This window comes from Drosophila sulfurigaster, chromosome 2L (assembly GCF_023558435.1).
Source record: "Drosophila sulfurigaster albostrigata strain 15112-1811.04 chromosome 2L, ASM2355843v2, whole genome shotgun sequence".
Lineage (NCBI taxonomy): Eukaryota > Metazoa > Arthropoda > Insecta > Diptera > Drosophilidae > Drosophila > Drosophila sulfurigaster.
The window spans coordinates 16,870,428-16,887,060 of record NC_084881.1 but is presented as its reverse complement, the minus strand read 5'-3'; the positions used below and the strand labels follow the sequence as shown (position 1 = coordinate 16,887,060).

The 16,633-nt window shown below is 36.5% G+C and overlaps 2 protein-coding genes across 2 annotated transcripts in view; both read left to right on the top strand.

Moving 5' to 3' along the window:
• The first annotated feature begins 193 nt into the window (after positions 1-193).
• Positions 194-1,952, top strand: LOC133835394 (uncharacterized). The gene is made up of 2 exons (XM_062265423.1): positions 194-897; positions 953-1,952. The coding sequence occupies exons 1-2, from the start codon at positions 351-353 to the stop codon at positions 1,855-1,857; spliced, it is 1,452 nt and encodes a 483-aa protein (XP_062121407.1). The 5' UTR covers positions 194-350; the 3' UTR covers positions 1,858-1,952.
• Positions 1,953-2,406: 454 nt separating this feature from the next.
• The window catches only part of LOC133835369 (uncharacterized), a 48,690-nt gene continuing 34,463 nt past the window's right edge, over positions 2,407-16,633 (top strand). Inside the window, exon 1 of the mRNA XM_062265405.1 lies at positions 2,407-3,010. The gene's annotated coding sequence lies outside the window, so the exon portion shown is untranslated. The remainder of the gene's footprint in view (positions 3,011-16,633) is intronic.

Genomic DNA, 16,633 nt, shown 5'->3' with positions numbered 1-16,633 from the left:
TTGCATAAGGAGATATGCCATGCAATGGTTTTGCATACATTTTCGGTATTTTTATGCTCTGAAAATAGTATCAAATGTCAAGGGGCAATAATCGCTAAATGATATTAAACATTCTATCAGAAATTAAATATAATTTTTTTTTATTTGTAGTAACATATTTTTTAGATAAAAATGCAATGAATTTATTATCAAATCGAGATATAACTAAGCCTTCAGCGCTTAACAACACTTTTATTGCAGTATATTCTTATGGTATATTTGGAAGTTGCGGTCACATTGGTCTTGTTTTTCCACACAACAACAAAAACTATAAATGGGAAGCAGTTGTTTGTTACCACAAAATAAAATAAATGAACGACATTGAGTTGATCAAGTTGATAGAAAACTATCCCATACTCTATGACAAGGACAGTGCGCGCAGTGTCAAGAATGCTGCCAACAAGGACGCCGCCTGGAAAACCATTTCCCAGCAGTTGGGCGCTAGTGAAAGAGCCTGTATAACGCGCTGGAAAAGCATCCGGGATCGCTTCGGCAAGGAGTTCCGACGTTTTCAGGAGCATCCTGAGCATCCCACGTATTGGGACATGTTTCCCCACCTGCTCTTCCTTAAGAATCACTATAAACACGGTCAGGTAAAACATGAATCGCTCGACAATATGAAATTCGAGCCAAGGCATCGAAAACCGCGTCGTCCACGCTTAGAGACCGAGCAGGAGAGGAAGCAGAAGGAGGAGGAGTGCGAGGAGGATCCAGAAGATATCGAGCTGTGTCTGCAGCTGATTGAACTGGTCAAAATGCATCCAGTATTGTACGATCGACATAAAATAAGGAACTCCAAGAATCTCTCGGCCAAAAATGATGCTTGGCGTGCCATCTCCGAGCAACTGAACGAGTCAGGTGAGTATACATATTAATATTGTTTTCTCGTATGACTAATTCCATTCACCTGTAGAAAAACTGTGTTATAATCGCTGGAAAAAGCTGCGTGATCGCTTTGCACGGGAATATCGCAACCATCAAATAAATCAATCAACGCCCATCTCCTGGCGCTATTTCAATGAACTGCTCTTTCTGGGGCGGCATTTTCGCAAAGGAGTCCCACTGATCATTGAGAATATTAAGAAACGCGGACGTCCGCCTAAATATGCTCAATGCCAGCAGCAGCAACGTCCGCCCAACACTGTTACAGGTCTTCAGATTGAAGCTGGTGAACAAATTTGGGGTGCTGATTATCCATATAGCACGGACAACGACCCTGAGGAGGATGAGCTGGCGTATGAGGATCCGGATGACATTGAAGTTGTGTCCGAGCCGGAGGAAGGCGTTGCTTTTGTGCAAATGGAGTTGTCTATGGACCAGGAGCAGCATCTGCCACAGCAATATATCGAAGAAGTACCTGCCGAATCTCTGGAGCCACAACAGCAACTCCATGTGACAACCACAACCATGCCCGCCATAGTCGCCAGCGTCGACAACATTCCCCTGAACAACAAGGAACAACTAACAACAGCTGATTCATCTGCGTCTGCTTTCATAGAAAGTGTCGTGGATGAAGATGAAGAGGAGGAGGATGCTGCGCCTACTGCTGAGAAATTAATTGGTGCCGTCATCAGCAACATGGAGACGGTGTTGCAGCAGTCCAAGGATTGCCTTCAAGTCATACAACAGGCTGCCTCAACATCCACGCAATCTAACAATAGCCTGTTGAGCAAAGTGCAAATGCTGCTAGATGGTTTGAGTGCCGAGCAGCGCCGACAGGCTGAGCGAAAAATTGTGCACTTCCTTTGCGAGTGTCAAATAAAAACGCTCGATGGTCAAGAAATTGAGGATGTGGCACCATGCCACATATTCAATTGACTTGCAATACACATAACGCTTATGCATTTAATTGGCAAAAGTTGTAAGCTCTGCGATATAAATGATAATAAAAGACTATTCTTAATAAAATAGAATTTTCATTTGAATGTGGCGCCAACTGCTTAGCACCATTATCGATAATACACTTATTGGACACAGTTACCACTAGATGGCGCTGCGCTTGCTTTCGCTGTTTGGCAAGAAATTGAAAATGGGCACATTATCGATAAAACATATTAATCGAAGTTGCTCAGTTTATGAATTTGTCGTCAGATGGCGTAGTATTTGTTTTTGAATTTCAAGCATAATACGGACATGAATATCAAAACACACTAACAGCTGAAACATAATTACACCAACGGCATTATTGTTTTGCAATTAATAACAGACACTTATGTATGTACATGCAGGAAAGCAATTGTAAACAAATATCCCAATCGGCATATTGGTGTTAGTGTGAGTAATTAGATTTGGAATCTAGTACGACTAGCATTTAGAATTTTGTAGTCACTACCTAAATATTTGTAGTTGCTACATTCAATTCACATGGTGCAGTTGTTGTTGTTGCTGCTGCTCTCGTGTTGTGCGTCAAAGAGCCGCCAAACATAAAGAATTATTAAAATAATAAACTTTCGCGCACAAAGCACTTTTTAAGTGTCTGTTTAAAAGCGCACACACGCCTCTAGACTAGACTCGCAGTGTAAAGTGCGCGCGTGTTCATGTGTTAGTGTGTGTACGATTTGTTTCAGCGCGTCATAAACTAATTTTGTACAAATAAACGGCGACGACGTCGGCATCTTTTGAAGTTATGCGGATTTGTATAGTGGGATTTGTTATGGAATGCTCGCAACGGTGATTCCTTTTAAACACACATACATACCATACATATGCATTAGAGTGTGCTTGTGTTTTGATTTCTGCTGTTGTGACACCTGCAGCCTGTGAGTGCGCAAGTGTACGTGTGTGTGTGGGAGAGTGATAAATATTTCAGCGCTGCCATTAGCGCAGTCAACGTAGACGCCGGCGTTGCCTTGATAGTTTTACGACGCTACGCGATGCGACGCGACGCTGGCGATTGATGGAGCTGTCGACTGCTGCTGCTGCTGCTATTGTTGTCTCTGTTACACACGACCCACAACACATGCAATTTTCGGTAAGTGTTATCACAGTTATGCATATGCTGTTGTTGTCTCTGTTTTGCATAAATATTATCCCATTTGTCTTGCGCTTTAAAGCTTTGGCACTTAAAGCTCGCTCGTCATGCATGTAAATGCGCTTAGCACTTACAAGTGCACATATCCTCCCACTGCATATATGTATGTTTGGGTATGTAAGTGTAGTTGTGTATTCTTTACACTGTCTGCAGATGAATCATTTGTCGTCTGTCAGTGGCAGATCATTGGAGGCCAGCGACTCATCAATCAAAGTCCGAGCGCAATGGTTGCTTGCTCTTTAGCCTCCCATGGCAACAATTGCGTGTGAGTGTCAACCCTAACCTAGTCTACACTCGCTGCTAGCAGTCTATTTACGTCCGTCTTTATGTTGCTTGCAATTGTCTATGCACGAAATTTGTATAATTGCCAATTGCCACGGATTTACCCAATTGCCGCAATGGCGACAGGCAAAAAATACGTAAAACGCGAAAAAATGGTGTGCCAAATTAATTGTTATACGCATACATATGTAAATATATGTTATACGCATATGCATATGTACGCATTTACGTCTGTGTGTGTGTGTGTGTATGTTGCTAATGCTGTCAGCAAAGCTCGAGGGGCGCTAGCTGTATTTATACTGCATAGTATAAATGTACAGTGGATTTGAACATATTTCCCTAATAATCCGAATTGTAATGCCAAAAAAAATTAAATTTAATTTAAAGAAAAATTAAACTTGAATTTTATTTAAAGAAAATTTAAACTTTATAGTTTAAATACTAAACTTTAATAAGAACGCACTTACATACCTTCTAATTTAAAAGTTGTGCGACATTCAAACTCAACTTTGCCTTCGCACTAAATGAGTCATGCACCACTGTAAACGTATTTGTATATCACAATAAATGCAAACAGAACAAAACACTCTTTGTCTCACTCTCTCACACACACACACGCTGTGTCGTCGCCTCTGCTGCATTGTTGCGGCTCACTCGAGTTGTCTGTAAATTTGCCATGTCGCTGCCTGTGTTTGTATGTGTGTGTTAAAATCTCTGCATTGTTTTTGGCATATGCATGCCATGCATTTCAATAATGTAGTTTATGTATGTGTGTGTTGTGTGTGTGTGAAGCGAGGGCATGCATATTATTTGGAATTTCGTATGAGGCGAGCAAGCTGCTCTTCAAATGTAAATAATTACTTATGCCCTTAGGCATAAGGCGAAGCACACACACACACAGGCAGCTTCGCTGATAAACATGATGAATGAGATGATAAGCGTAAGTTGCTAGTGTTTAAAGTTTGTGTGGAGCTTTAACGTGATTAAAACTTGGCAATGTTGACTCAAACTTCACGCCCAACTCTCGTGAGGTCGCGTCACGTATACGTCACGTATGCCACGTTTGCCTTTTCTTGCGATGCGTGTCCTATCCGGTTGTCTGTCTTTCGTAGGCTGCAGCACTGCAGCAACATTTTGTTTTATAGCCAGCCAATAAAAGTGGTTGCCATCGTTGTCATTGTTGTTTTTGTGGACATGCTCTGCATATTGCATGGCCAAAAAAAATCCATAGAAAAAGATACGAAAATGCCTGCAAACAATTTGCAATAAAATTGCAACGCCAGCAGAAATTCCATCAAGAAACAAATAACCGAAACTGGCCGATGGCTAAAACCGAAGCATGCTTCAAGCGAATCTCAGCCACTGAGTGGCCACTGTGTGTCTCTTTCTACTTTGTCTCCTTTCATGTTTCTCGCTCCACGTTGAACCCCGTTGAGCTTTGAACTTTGGCGCCATTTTGCTGACCGTTCACTGAAGCGCATAAATTCCAGCTTTGTTTCCTTTCAACAGCATGACATGGCGGTGAGTGGAGAGCGGAGAGGGGAGGGAGAGGTACAAGATCAAACTTCTCTCTTAGTTGCGGCCGTGGCAGCAATGACCTACAAAGCATTTAAAATTTACGACTTATGCAGCTCAATGAATGAAGACAAACTGCAGCACACAGAGAAAAAAAGAAGAGATGCTGGCAACAGAAGCAATAGACTAAAGAGTGAAAGGACTCGCCATGTCCTGCCGTCTGCGAAGGCAGCCTGCTGGCGTCAGTGCTGGCAGTGCTGGCAGTGCTGGCAGTGCTGGCAGTGTTGCATGCTCTGCGACGCGTGTGGCAAGCTGTTTAATTGCACTTGTGTGCAATTACATTCAAGTTACTTCAAGTGCACTTGCCGTCAATTAGACAATTAATGCACGCACACAAAAGGAAAGCAAAAGAGAGAGATAGAGAGAGACAGAGAAAGACAAACATAAATGCCAGATAGAGTAAGCGAGAGGTGAACGGTGCGTATGCGTAATGTGTCAGGCAGCGAATCATGCTAATCATCACCAGCAATTCGGCGCGTCAACGTCAATGAAGCGGCCAAGGCATTCAAACGGCTTCTACATACACACGCACACACACACACACGCACACACGCACAGAGTCACTTTTATAATGAGCGAGGAAGCGCTATAAATACTATATGTAAAAGTAAAGATATCAATAAACGAGGGCGGATTCATAAAATTGTCATTGCTAATTGAAATTAATTTTGAATGATTTCCACATCAATTTCATTTCAGTTTTTCACAACGAAGATGTGATTTTGACAATCTTGTGACATTGGCAAATTATTGAATAAAATATCAAATGAAATATGTTGTGTGGTTTGATAATTTTGAAATTTGTAAGCATTGGAAAGTCGTGCAATATTTAAGAATAACAAAAGCATTCTTGATCATCTAAAAAAGTTTTACTACTTAAAATACTGGCATTATTATTAGGATATGTAGGACCGGCTGGAGGTCTGTAGCTGTACCGGTGGCATAATTATTAATATCCAGAATAATCGATTTAATTTACATTATATATGAAAACGTAAAAGAAATAATATTTCAAATCTTTTGCTACATATTTTATGTAATTATTTTCCCTTTTGTCGTACATAATTATACTATAATACATATATTTGAATGCTTAGAAATGTAAAGCAAATTTCAAACAGCATTTACTTTAATAATCTCTTGCTGTACTGGTTCGATACTTAAATAAAGAAACTAATTAAAAAAAAAACTTTAATAATCTGTTGTTATAGTACTATTTTGTTCTTGATGTACTGCTTCGATACTTAAATAAAGAAGCTAATTAATTAAAAAAAACTTTTATAATCTAAATCATATTTATTATTATTATAATTCCTAAATGTTTAGTATATATTTGCATATTTGAAGGCGTAGAAATTTGAAAGATTTTGCTGTTCCGCGGCTAATTTTGTTCATTAAACTCAATTTAAATCATAAATAAATATATTTTTTGAATAAGCTTATAAACTACAAATATATCACTTCGATTTGTATTTGTTATAAAATAAACACGTTAAACCTGACCTTCACAATGTTAATAGAGTATGAAGTATTGAAATATAATTCATAAAATTTGTTATTTCATTTTAGAGTATGAATTTCATTTTAGAGCATGAATTTAGTTGAGGTATAAAAACATAATTTATACTTTATTAAAGAAAGAAGAAGGGCAAACTTAGAGCACTTTAGTTGTCCCAAGACAAAACGTTTTAAGTGACAGAGTTTATTAAATTTATTAAGAAGTTTCCAAAACTGAAGAATCATGACAACTATTGTCAAGTTCAGTGCACTTACTGCGGCTCAACGAAAGAAGCGAGCCTCGCAAAAAAAAACACACATGGGATTCATGGGCAGTGTCTTTGGGGTTGTTGTTGTAGTGTTTTAGCAGTTAGCCGCTTTCATGAGTTTAACGATTCGCAATTACTTTGCTATTTTGGCAATGTATTTGCGTTCTTCGTTTTTGCTTTTTCTTTTTTTTCGTCGCTGCTTTCGTAGTCGACGTCGTCGCCGTCGTCGCGGCGTCTGCTTTTGCGTTTGGTTTTTGCATTTGCGTCTGGTCGTTTTTATTTCTTTTTTGTTTTTTTTTTGTTTTGTGTTGGCGCTGAATCAGCTGCCATTGAAAAAAAAGCACGAGACGCGCGAGGCGAGGCGAGACGCGAGTAAGGAAAGGCCGCGGGGAGGTCGAGACGCGATGGGGAAATGTTTATGGAGCATTATTCTTTTGGGTAGCTGTGGCAGCAACCTGACTGCTGCTCCAATTTTATTGGTTTTGTCAGCCGGCATAGATCATTACTTATTGCTCGATTGCTCATTACTCATACGCAGCGTGGCACTTAAGAAGGCGTGAAACAAAAAACACATACAAAATAAGCGCTAGATTTGTATTTAAGGCACATTTAATTGAATTTCGTTTTGGCAAAAGGGAGAAAGGAAGGAGGAGGGAAGGAGGGAGAGGAGGGAGAAGGTTGCTACTGCTGCTTGAAGTTAAGTCAGCCATACGATAAATAAATCTTAAAAAATTCCATTTATTTGCCGCTAAAGAAATCTGATTAATATTTGAAAAATAATTTATTATTTCTGCTATTTGGGAAGCACTTGAAATTCTTTTGTACACGACGCGAATACTTATGAAGCAAATTAATAGCAGATACTTTTTTGTATACTCTATAAACAGAAATCAAATAAGGGAATGCATTGTCAATTGTCCAGGGTATCTGTGAGTTGGGCACATTTAATCGCTGTCGTCTGGTGGATGGACAGTTGGCCATTAAATAGAGCGTGTCTCTTTTGCTCTGCGGTTACTTTTCTATTCCGAATTTGAGACCCACAAATACGCGTCGTGTTTCAGTTGTTGGCTTGATTTACATATTTCATATTTTTCTCTGTTTTCCCATTTTCATTTGCGTTAATTTTTCGACATTTGCTGCCCATTTTGTTTGATCGAAAACATTTGGTTTCAATTTGCGCATAATTAACTTTTGCACTTATATTTCGCCCAAAATACGAAACACAATAATAATAATGAATTCATCGAATCTATTATATTATTTATGCATTGTCAATACGCTTTGTGTTTTTTTTCAATTGCGCACATTAAATTAAATGTAATTTTCATATCATTTGGGAGGCTTTTAAGCGGATTTTGTGGTCAATTTGTTGTATTATCGTTTGTCAAAAATGCGAGTTCATTTGAGCGCATTCAACATGGTTCAATTAACTAATAAATGTGCTAAACTGACATTCACAAAATGCCAAAACCAAAATAATGTTCTAGATAAAAAGTGCTTTTATTCATCGGGGCGAACTAGACGAGACAGATTGCAATAAAGTTTTCGTTTTTTGGGGCTAGATTGTTAAAAGTTAAAATGCTGCGGCAAATGTCGATAAACTTTTCGGTTTGGCAAAATGTTAAAGGGCAACTAACTCAATAGTTGGAACTAAACAAAAGAGTTGTGGGCGCTGTAAATTTAAGAGGCTTGAATTCGTCTAAATTTAAATGTCAATTTAGTTTTGGACTGCACAAAAGCAAATTAAATGTACACATAACATATTTATATTAAAATACAAAACATTTATGAAAATATATAAATGTTTTAATACCCGACTGATCAGCGTTTCACAAATCGAGAAAAATAGAATACTAAAATAAATAAAATACTAAAATAGAACACTAACAATCTGGTATATTTTATGTTCTATGGTATATAATAAGAATGTAGTAATATATCGATATACCATAAATAGCCGTCGGTATATTTTAGTATATTTTTCAGTATGCGAGGTGTTATAATTTAAGAATATCATACTAACATATGTTATTAACCCTTTACTCAAAATGGGGTTTTTATTCATTTATTGAAGAACTACAAAATTCTTATAAAATATAAATAAATTATTTATATATTACTTAGTATTTTAAAATTCTACTAAACCATGCAATAATTTAAATTTATATTTCACATAATGTTAAGAGGGATTAAGAAAAAAGGTTGCAAAAGGGAAAAGTAAATATAATAAAAGCAACGTGGTGACTTCCTCGTTTATTTCAATTCACCCGCATTACATACAACGTTTTTTCCTTTACAGAAAAAAAGTGGCAATTGTTTGTAAAATCTAATTGTGAAATATGAGTATGAAGCAGGAAGTATGTGCGGAAGCAAACAACAAAAGCGAAGCAAAATAGTTTGTCTTCAGTTTGAATCCTTGCGTTGGGTGCAAACATAAAAAATAATTGGGCAAATTTAAATGTGTTCTATACTATTTTGTGTGCGACAAATGGCGCAAAGCGAGGCGACAGCAGCAAATTAGTACGCCACAAATTTACAGCAAACATCAACACACACACACATACACAGATACACTTATACACACGCCAAGAAGCCGTTATTGTAGCACTGCCTTTTTCCCACAAAAGTTGGCAACAAATTTGCGCGCCGTATCTCGAGTGCTTTTTTCTGCTCACCAGCTATCTAACTTTATTCCCTTCCTTCTCTTCTCCTTCTGTCTTCCTCTTGCACATTTCTCAAGTGCGGCTCGCACTCGACAATTTCCATTCTCGATTTTTTCTTTTATTTTGATTTGGCGTTGGGAGCTTATTGAAAATCTTTGCGCCATAATTTTCAGCAGAGTTTGTAATTTTTGGCTACAGTTTTTACGCCAATCGCAGTGCAGAATAAAATATTCGATAATAGTCTTTTTTATACTCGCTACGAATTGGGTAGAAGGGTATTATAACTTTGTTCTTGTAGGAAGTATAAGTAGCAGGCAGAAGAAGGTAACTCCGAGCTGCCTTGGCTGAACATTTTGTATATTTTCTACTCAATGGTATATTTTGTACTTTATTGCATATTTTGCACTCTTTGGTAAATTTAAATGCATTACTTTATCATATTTTAGTATTACTATGCCTTCCGCATATTTTAGTATTTTATTGCGGTATTGTATTAGATATACAAAATATAGTCTTCGGTATATTTTAGTATCCCTGTGGTATATATATATTTTTTGTATATTTTAAGAAATATTTTTCTCTTACTCAAATGATTAATGGGTATCTCAAAGTCAAGCACATTCGTCTGAAGTTATCTTACTTGTTTTGCCTTGACCACATAAAACTTGTGCAGCATATGCCAAGCACATTTTTAAGGTCAATTTCTTTTCATAAATTTATAATATACATACTTCGCATTTTGTTTGCCTGGGAAAGGGTGAAAGAGCTTGAATTTGCATGAAGAATAAATAATTTATTTTTATTAAGAATTTCACTTCCGCATTTTCCCTATTGACATTGCACGCATCATTTGGATAAACACACAAAAATGTTGTTGTCTTGCGAGATATGCTATAAAATATAGTATACAAATGCTGATGGTGATGCTGTAGACGATGATCGTGATCGTGATCTCGATCGTGATCTCGATCGCGATGATGATCTTCGGCAGATGTGCCTCGAAGAGTAGACGCGATATTTATGATAGCCATTCGCATAATAATGAGTAATTCTCTGTTTTCGTTTAATCTTTTGATTTGTAGCGCCAATTTGGTGCGTCAAGTAATAGAATTATATCAGCGTGTGTGTTTCTTAGACAGCATGGATAACGCGTCGTATACGCAATATTGTGCTATTAATTTTCAAGTAATTAAAATGCCTTTAAATAACTGCAAAATAATGAGCCGAGCACAACGTACACATATAATTTGTTGCTGCACATTTAGTTTGCAATTTCGCTTGCCAACAATTTAAACAAAAATCTCGACGAAAAAAAAAACTGAGCAAAATGAAAAAAGAAAAACGAAAAACGAAAAAAACTGAAACCGAAATGAAAAAGCGAAAAAAGAAAATTCAAATCGCTCGTCGCTGTGTCAATTGCGTCATGCTGCAATTTGGCTGGGAAACTGTGCCAAGTTTTCAAACATAAATAAAAGTTATATAAAAAGACATACATACAGACGTATGTATATACATATGTATATAGATAGAAAAGATACATAGTCGTTCATCAGCGACAAACAATTAATGCAATAAGTCAAAAGCCAAATTGTAAATTTACAAATCTCGTTTAAAAATAAACTGTGAATTTAATTTCAAGCAAATCAAACAGAATAAAAGAAAACCAAGGCAACAAAAAAATGCAGTGCAATGTTAAGTGTTAAATGAAAAGTGAAATGCTCGGGTCTGGGGCATGCCACATAGCGGGGAGTGGCCAACGGGGTGGCAGCTAGTACTGGGGGGCGGCTACTTAATGTCGAATGTGCTCTCAACCATTTGGCAGTAATTGCTCAAGAGAAAAATGTCATAATTAGCGCACTGCTAAAATAAAGTAAAACCAAAACCAAAAGTAAAAGCAACAATAGAAACGACAAGCAAACGACAAACAAAAGACAAACAAAAAGTACAAAAAAAGAAATGAAAACAAGATAAGATGAAATAAATGTTAAACGCAACGCAGCTTTTATACTTCTAAAGGCAACAATGTTGAGCAGCAAAGTTGAAAGCAGAAGCCACAAAAGGTAAAACAAATTGAAAAATTGCGAATTGTTGTGGCAATGTTTTGTGAGAGAGAAAACCTAGGATACATTTAAGATGCTATCTACAAAATACAATTATGTGCGGCGATTTCTTTGGCTAATTTTCGTTTTCGCTTAGTTAAACTTTAAGAAAATATATTCTGAGAGTTTTCAGTGACAATAAAGGTGAAATATCTCTTTAATGCGTCTTATCATTTAAAATGAAAATTTATTTTTAGTCGCAAATTTACTATAAATTTTCTAATTGTATTTTTTAAGTGATAATAGAATATTTGATCAAATTATCGTTTATTGGACTTCATTACTAAAGAGTTAGGAACAATTTAAAATAATTGCAATGATAAGAATTTATTTTTTTGCTCTAAAACTAATTTATAGATATGCTTTATCAAAATAAGGTATTTTTAAAAGCATTTTTTTAAGTCTTCAATTTATAACGTAGATTATTATACAATAAGTTTAAAATGTGTTTAATAAACTGTTAATTGAAATAGAATTTTTCTTTATTATCATCAATTTTTCGGCTTTTCACTTAGCATAAGAAAAAAAGGGTTTTAAAATACCAAAACTGAGTTGACGCTTTAAGTGCTTATAAAGATTTAAAATTTATTGGAAATTATTAATTAAAATATGTTATCAAAATGTTGCAAATACTGTTTATCTAAATTCCAATATCAATATACTACAATATCACAATATTTTTCGTTACTTCACTTCGACAATAAATTTAAAATGTATTTATTAAATTCTTAATTCTAAAATATCATAAAATTTATTTCACTTCGCACAAGATAGCAAAACTTAGTTGAAGCTTTAACTGCTTTGCTTGTTTAAAATCTCTCTTAAGAGCTTTCAAATCCCCGGCATTATTCTATTTATACTTTCTTTACTTTCTGCAAAGTGTGTAAAACACTTAGCTGCAAAAGTTTTTTGTGTTTTTTTTTTTTTTGCGTAGTCCGCACTGCGTGCTGTCTCCAATGGGCACTTTGGCTTTTCGCTGACTTTTGCTGCAGTTTGTCCACGAGATCCCCTGCAGTTTGTTAATTACCTACGCCTGTCATTGCAGCCAGCGGAAGTGCATCAGCGAGGACAACGACAACGACAACGGCAACGGCAAGAAGAATGAGAACAACCACAAGAAAAATAAGAACGATTCATAGCACGTTCTTTTTATTATTAATAATTATTTCGCATGCAGAGACAAGAGACATAAGAGACATGAGAGACACACACAGTGGCTGCATCACTTTTACATGACTGCCCAGTGTCCACTTCTACTCTTCGCCTTCACTTCCCCTCCCCGCTTTGATGATTTCCTCTCTCTCGCATACGTATCCGGGCAACGACAACGGAGACAACAACAGCAACAACAACAATAACAACAACGAGCAACGATGTTGACGCAAATCGAATATGCCAACAGCCAACGTTCAGTTTGTTGCTCCTCGAGACTCGAGACTTGTGGTATCATCATTTCATATGAATACGTTGTTGTTGCTGTTGTTGTTATTGTTGTTCTTTTCACTGCTGCTGCACACAGCTTGACACATTTAGATTTTCAGTTTTCACAAAATGCAAAAAAGCAACGAAAGGCAAACTCGTTGATTTTAATAAGCCTTCAGGTGCAGCTGCAAATGAGCCATGCATTATTTGTCTTCCGTCCGTCTCCGTCTCCTTTCTTTTCTCTATCTCTCTTGCTCACATAATTGCGGGTTTCTTCTGCAGACCAAATCAGCAGTTTTAACAAAAATAGCCAAAGCACAAAAAAAATAGAAGAGAAACAAAAATATGAATACACTCGTATAATATTCACAATCTGTTGCCAGATTTGTCCTTCTATATGTTTCGATTATGTAAATCTTTCTTTTTGCCCTTGAATTATTTTTACATCCACATTTCAATATGAAATGCGTTTTGTGCGACACAATTTCCGGCATTACTCGCAATCATTTTAATTAGTTGCATTCATTTTAATTAGTTTTGGTTTTCTATAATGGAATTTGAGAACTTTTGCCGAAGACCAGCTGTCTGCTTATGAGTTTTTCTATAACTCATGTAACTTTGTTGCAAGTTTCTGCTCTCAATTCAGAGATGATTATTTTATGAGCTCTTTTGCGGGTTCATAAGCAAGTTTTAGTATAGTTAATTTTTCATACAATTTACTCAGAATGTTGCCTCGTGTTACTCAGGATAATGTTTGAAAAAATTAGGCCAATCAGTTGCATCATTTTGTGTAATTGTAGCAGTTTTGTCTTACCTTACCCTAAAATTACGTATACGTAACAACATACTATTTATTTCAAACGTTAAAGAGTATTTCACTAAATACTTAATTAAAACCAGATGATTTAAAATTTGAATCTATTAATAATATAAAATAGTTAGACAAGACAATTATTTCAAATTCGAACACAAAATTACGTATACGTAACTCATTAAACCAATTCTAAACATGTTTTCAGTTATTTAGTTATTTCAGTTATTATTTAAGTACTGACTTATTATTAATTAGAAATAAATTACAAATTAATATAGCCTAACAAATTTACTCATAAATAAAGATAATATTACGTATACGTAACTTTAAACATTTAAGAAATTCTAAAGTGATTTGGTGTAGCCTTTTTTTTATTTTGAATCATTCAAGAATATTAATTTCAGTCTATTCAAGATTAGTCAACATAATAAGATAACTTATTATTAAATTAAACACTAAAGAAATCAACGCTCTAATTGCAGTGATTTTCAACCTTAACTAATTTAATTGTCAAATCAAAAGTTGGTAACTTCACTGTGCCGCACCTTGCTCACTTTGACAATAAAACAATTTGAAAGAAAAGCAACTGATTTCCTCTTTGTCTCTTCGGGATGACTGTCAATCAATTTTGCACTTTGTCAGTGCGACTTTATGGCGGCATTAAATGTAAGAGTAGCATTTACATTTCAAATCAAATATTGTACATCAGCAGCAGCTGTAGCTTTAACCAAATATCCCGACTGTTTCACGGCTCACGAGGCTGTCTGCTTTGCATGCCCCTCATCAAAGCTGTCTCCACTATACTTGCTTTCTCATCTCCCCCACTCTGATGCGCCGCTCTCAAAAGGCGCATAAATCTTGAAAAATAATTCAAAAATTCGGGGCAAGCTTAAAGTCTAAGTCGCTGGCTCAACTTTAACCCACTGTAGGACTGCCAGCGAAGCAATAACTGCAGAAAAAACAAAGAGTAATGCTTGCCAGCAACGTTGATAGACGAGCAGATGCGCTTTAGTAAAATGTTGTACACTATAAGTCAATGATTTATGCGCATAGAACAAGTTCTTGTCAAACTAATGTATTAGCACTTAGTTTAAATTATTTTCACTTAACAGCCACTCTATAATTAGACGACGAATCATTTAAATGGCCTATATTCCTAATGATTTATTGCAAACTATTAACTTGTTGCCTTTGAAAATCTTGTGCTACCATTCCACATAGCAACCTTATTACTTTAAGGATTTTTCACTTAAGGGCCACTCTATATTGAGTAGCTTATTAATTTTATTTGCTGAGCGGTAATTTTGTAATGATTAATTGATGAATTGCAAGTATTTTAGTTGCCGTTGAAAGCCTTTCAGTATTGAGTATTTTTGACTTAATGGCCCCCTTGTATATAAGAAAGTTAATGATCGTTTAGTGATATATATATATATTATAACAAAGTTAATGTTAGTTTAGTGATATATATATATATTACATAATAGTTACGTTACAACAAATCGAAGTAAAGCAAAGAAAAATATTGTTCCACCCACTCAAAACATGTATTTTCCTAGTTTTGCTTATTTTTGTCAATCCATATTGTGGCCGTTAAGCGTGACTGTCTGTCATACCCTGCTTGAGCTCTGCTACACTTGCAGAGTATGTCAACATTGAGCAAACTCAAACCTGGCATTATCCTTAAGTTCTCGCTCGCCTCGTTTGCCTGTCAAGCTAGCTGCCTGCGTCCTTCCGTCTTGCCAAACAGAGGACTTCGGTCTCAATGTTTTGATTTGGACAACCTTATCGACCAACAGTTTGTGCGTCCTCTTTTTCTTCTTCTCTTTTTTTTTAATGCCATTTCTTTCGACATTTTTCGTTAGATGTTTTCGTTTGCCAACGGGGTGAGAGAGAAGAGAGGGGGAAACTCTCGGTAGCGGGTTGACTACGAAACTACGAACACAAAAACCACACAAATGCCGCTTGCCTGGCTTTGGGTTCACTCTCTCTCTGTGTATGTGTGTGCGGTTTGAACAATGTGACAAGCCAAGCCAATACTCACACACACACACACACACACACACACACTAACGTATAGAGTTACACACACTATATACTGTATATAGCCAACAATAGTTTAGCGACTCGAAGTGCCTTTTTTAACCTTTTTTTCGTTTTGTTACAAATATTTGGCAATAATATATTTGCTTTGCTTGTTCGCCTGCCTGCGCGTTGAATAAAAAGAAAATAAATAAAAATACGCACATGAACGCAGACACACACACACACACACACACACACACGCACGCAGAGAGGAAAAGACAATCATATGCATGTGTTGTGTATTAATATAAATAAATACAAAAAGTAAAAGACGCGACAACAAAGTTGCGCCAAGTACAAAACTTTGTCCATATTCTTATGCTTCGTATCAACTAAAGTTGCCTCCTCTCCCCCCTTTGCTCCACCGTCTGTCTTACGCCTGTTTGTCTGCCTGGGCCAATACAGTTTCCGCTGTCTCTGGCTTTGCTGCTGCTTCTTCTACGTTCGGCATTTTATTGTTTTTCGCGCTGAATGCTCGAGACGCCCACAAGCATTCACCTTTTTTTTATGAATGAAAATTTTCGCCGCTGGCAATAGCAACAACATTGAGATCAACAACAATGTGGATAACAACAATAAGAACAACAAAAGGAAAGGCAAAACATTTCGACGCGTGAAATGTGCAAATGGAAAATCATTTAAAGGCAACACAAAAACCAAAATAACAACAGCAACAACAACAACTACTAAAAGAATACTAAAAACGTGGCCAACGTTAAATTGTAGCCAAAGAAACGTCAATTTCTAGCCGCAATTCTCAGTGCAATCCCCTTTTGGCCCCTTAATCACCTTCCCACAAATGTGTTGATTTGCTTGCACCTGCAGCTAGAATAACAACAACAACAACAACAACTAGG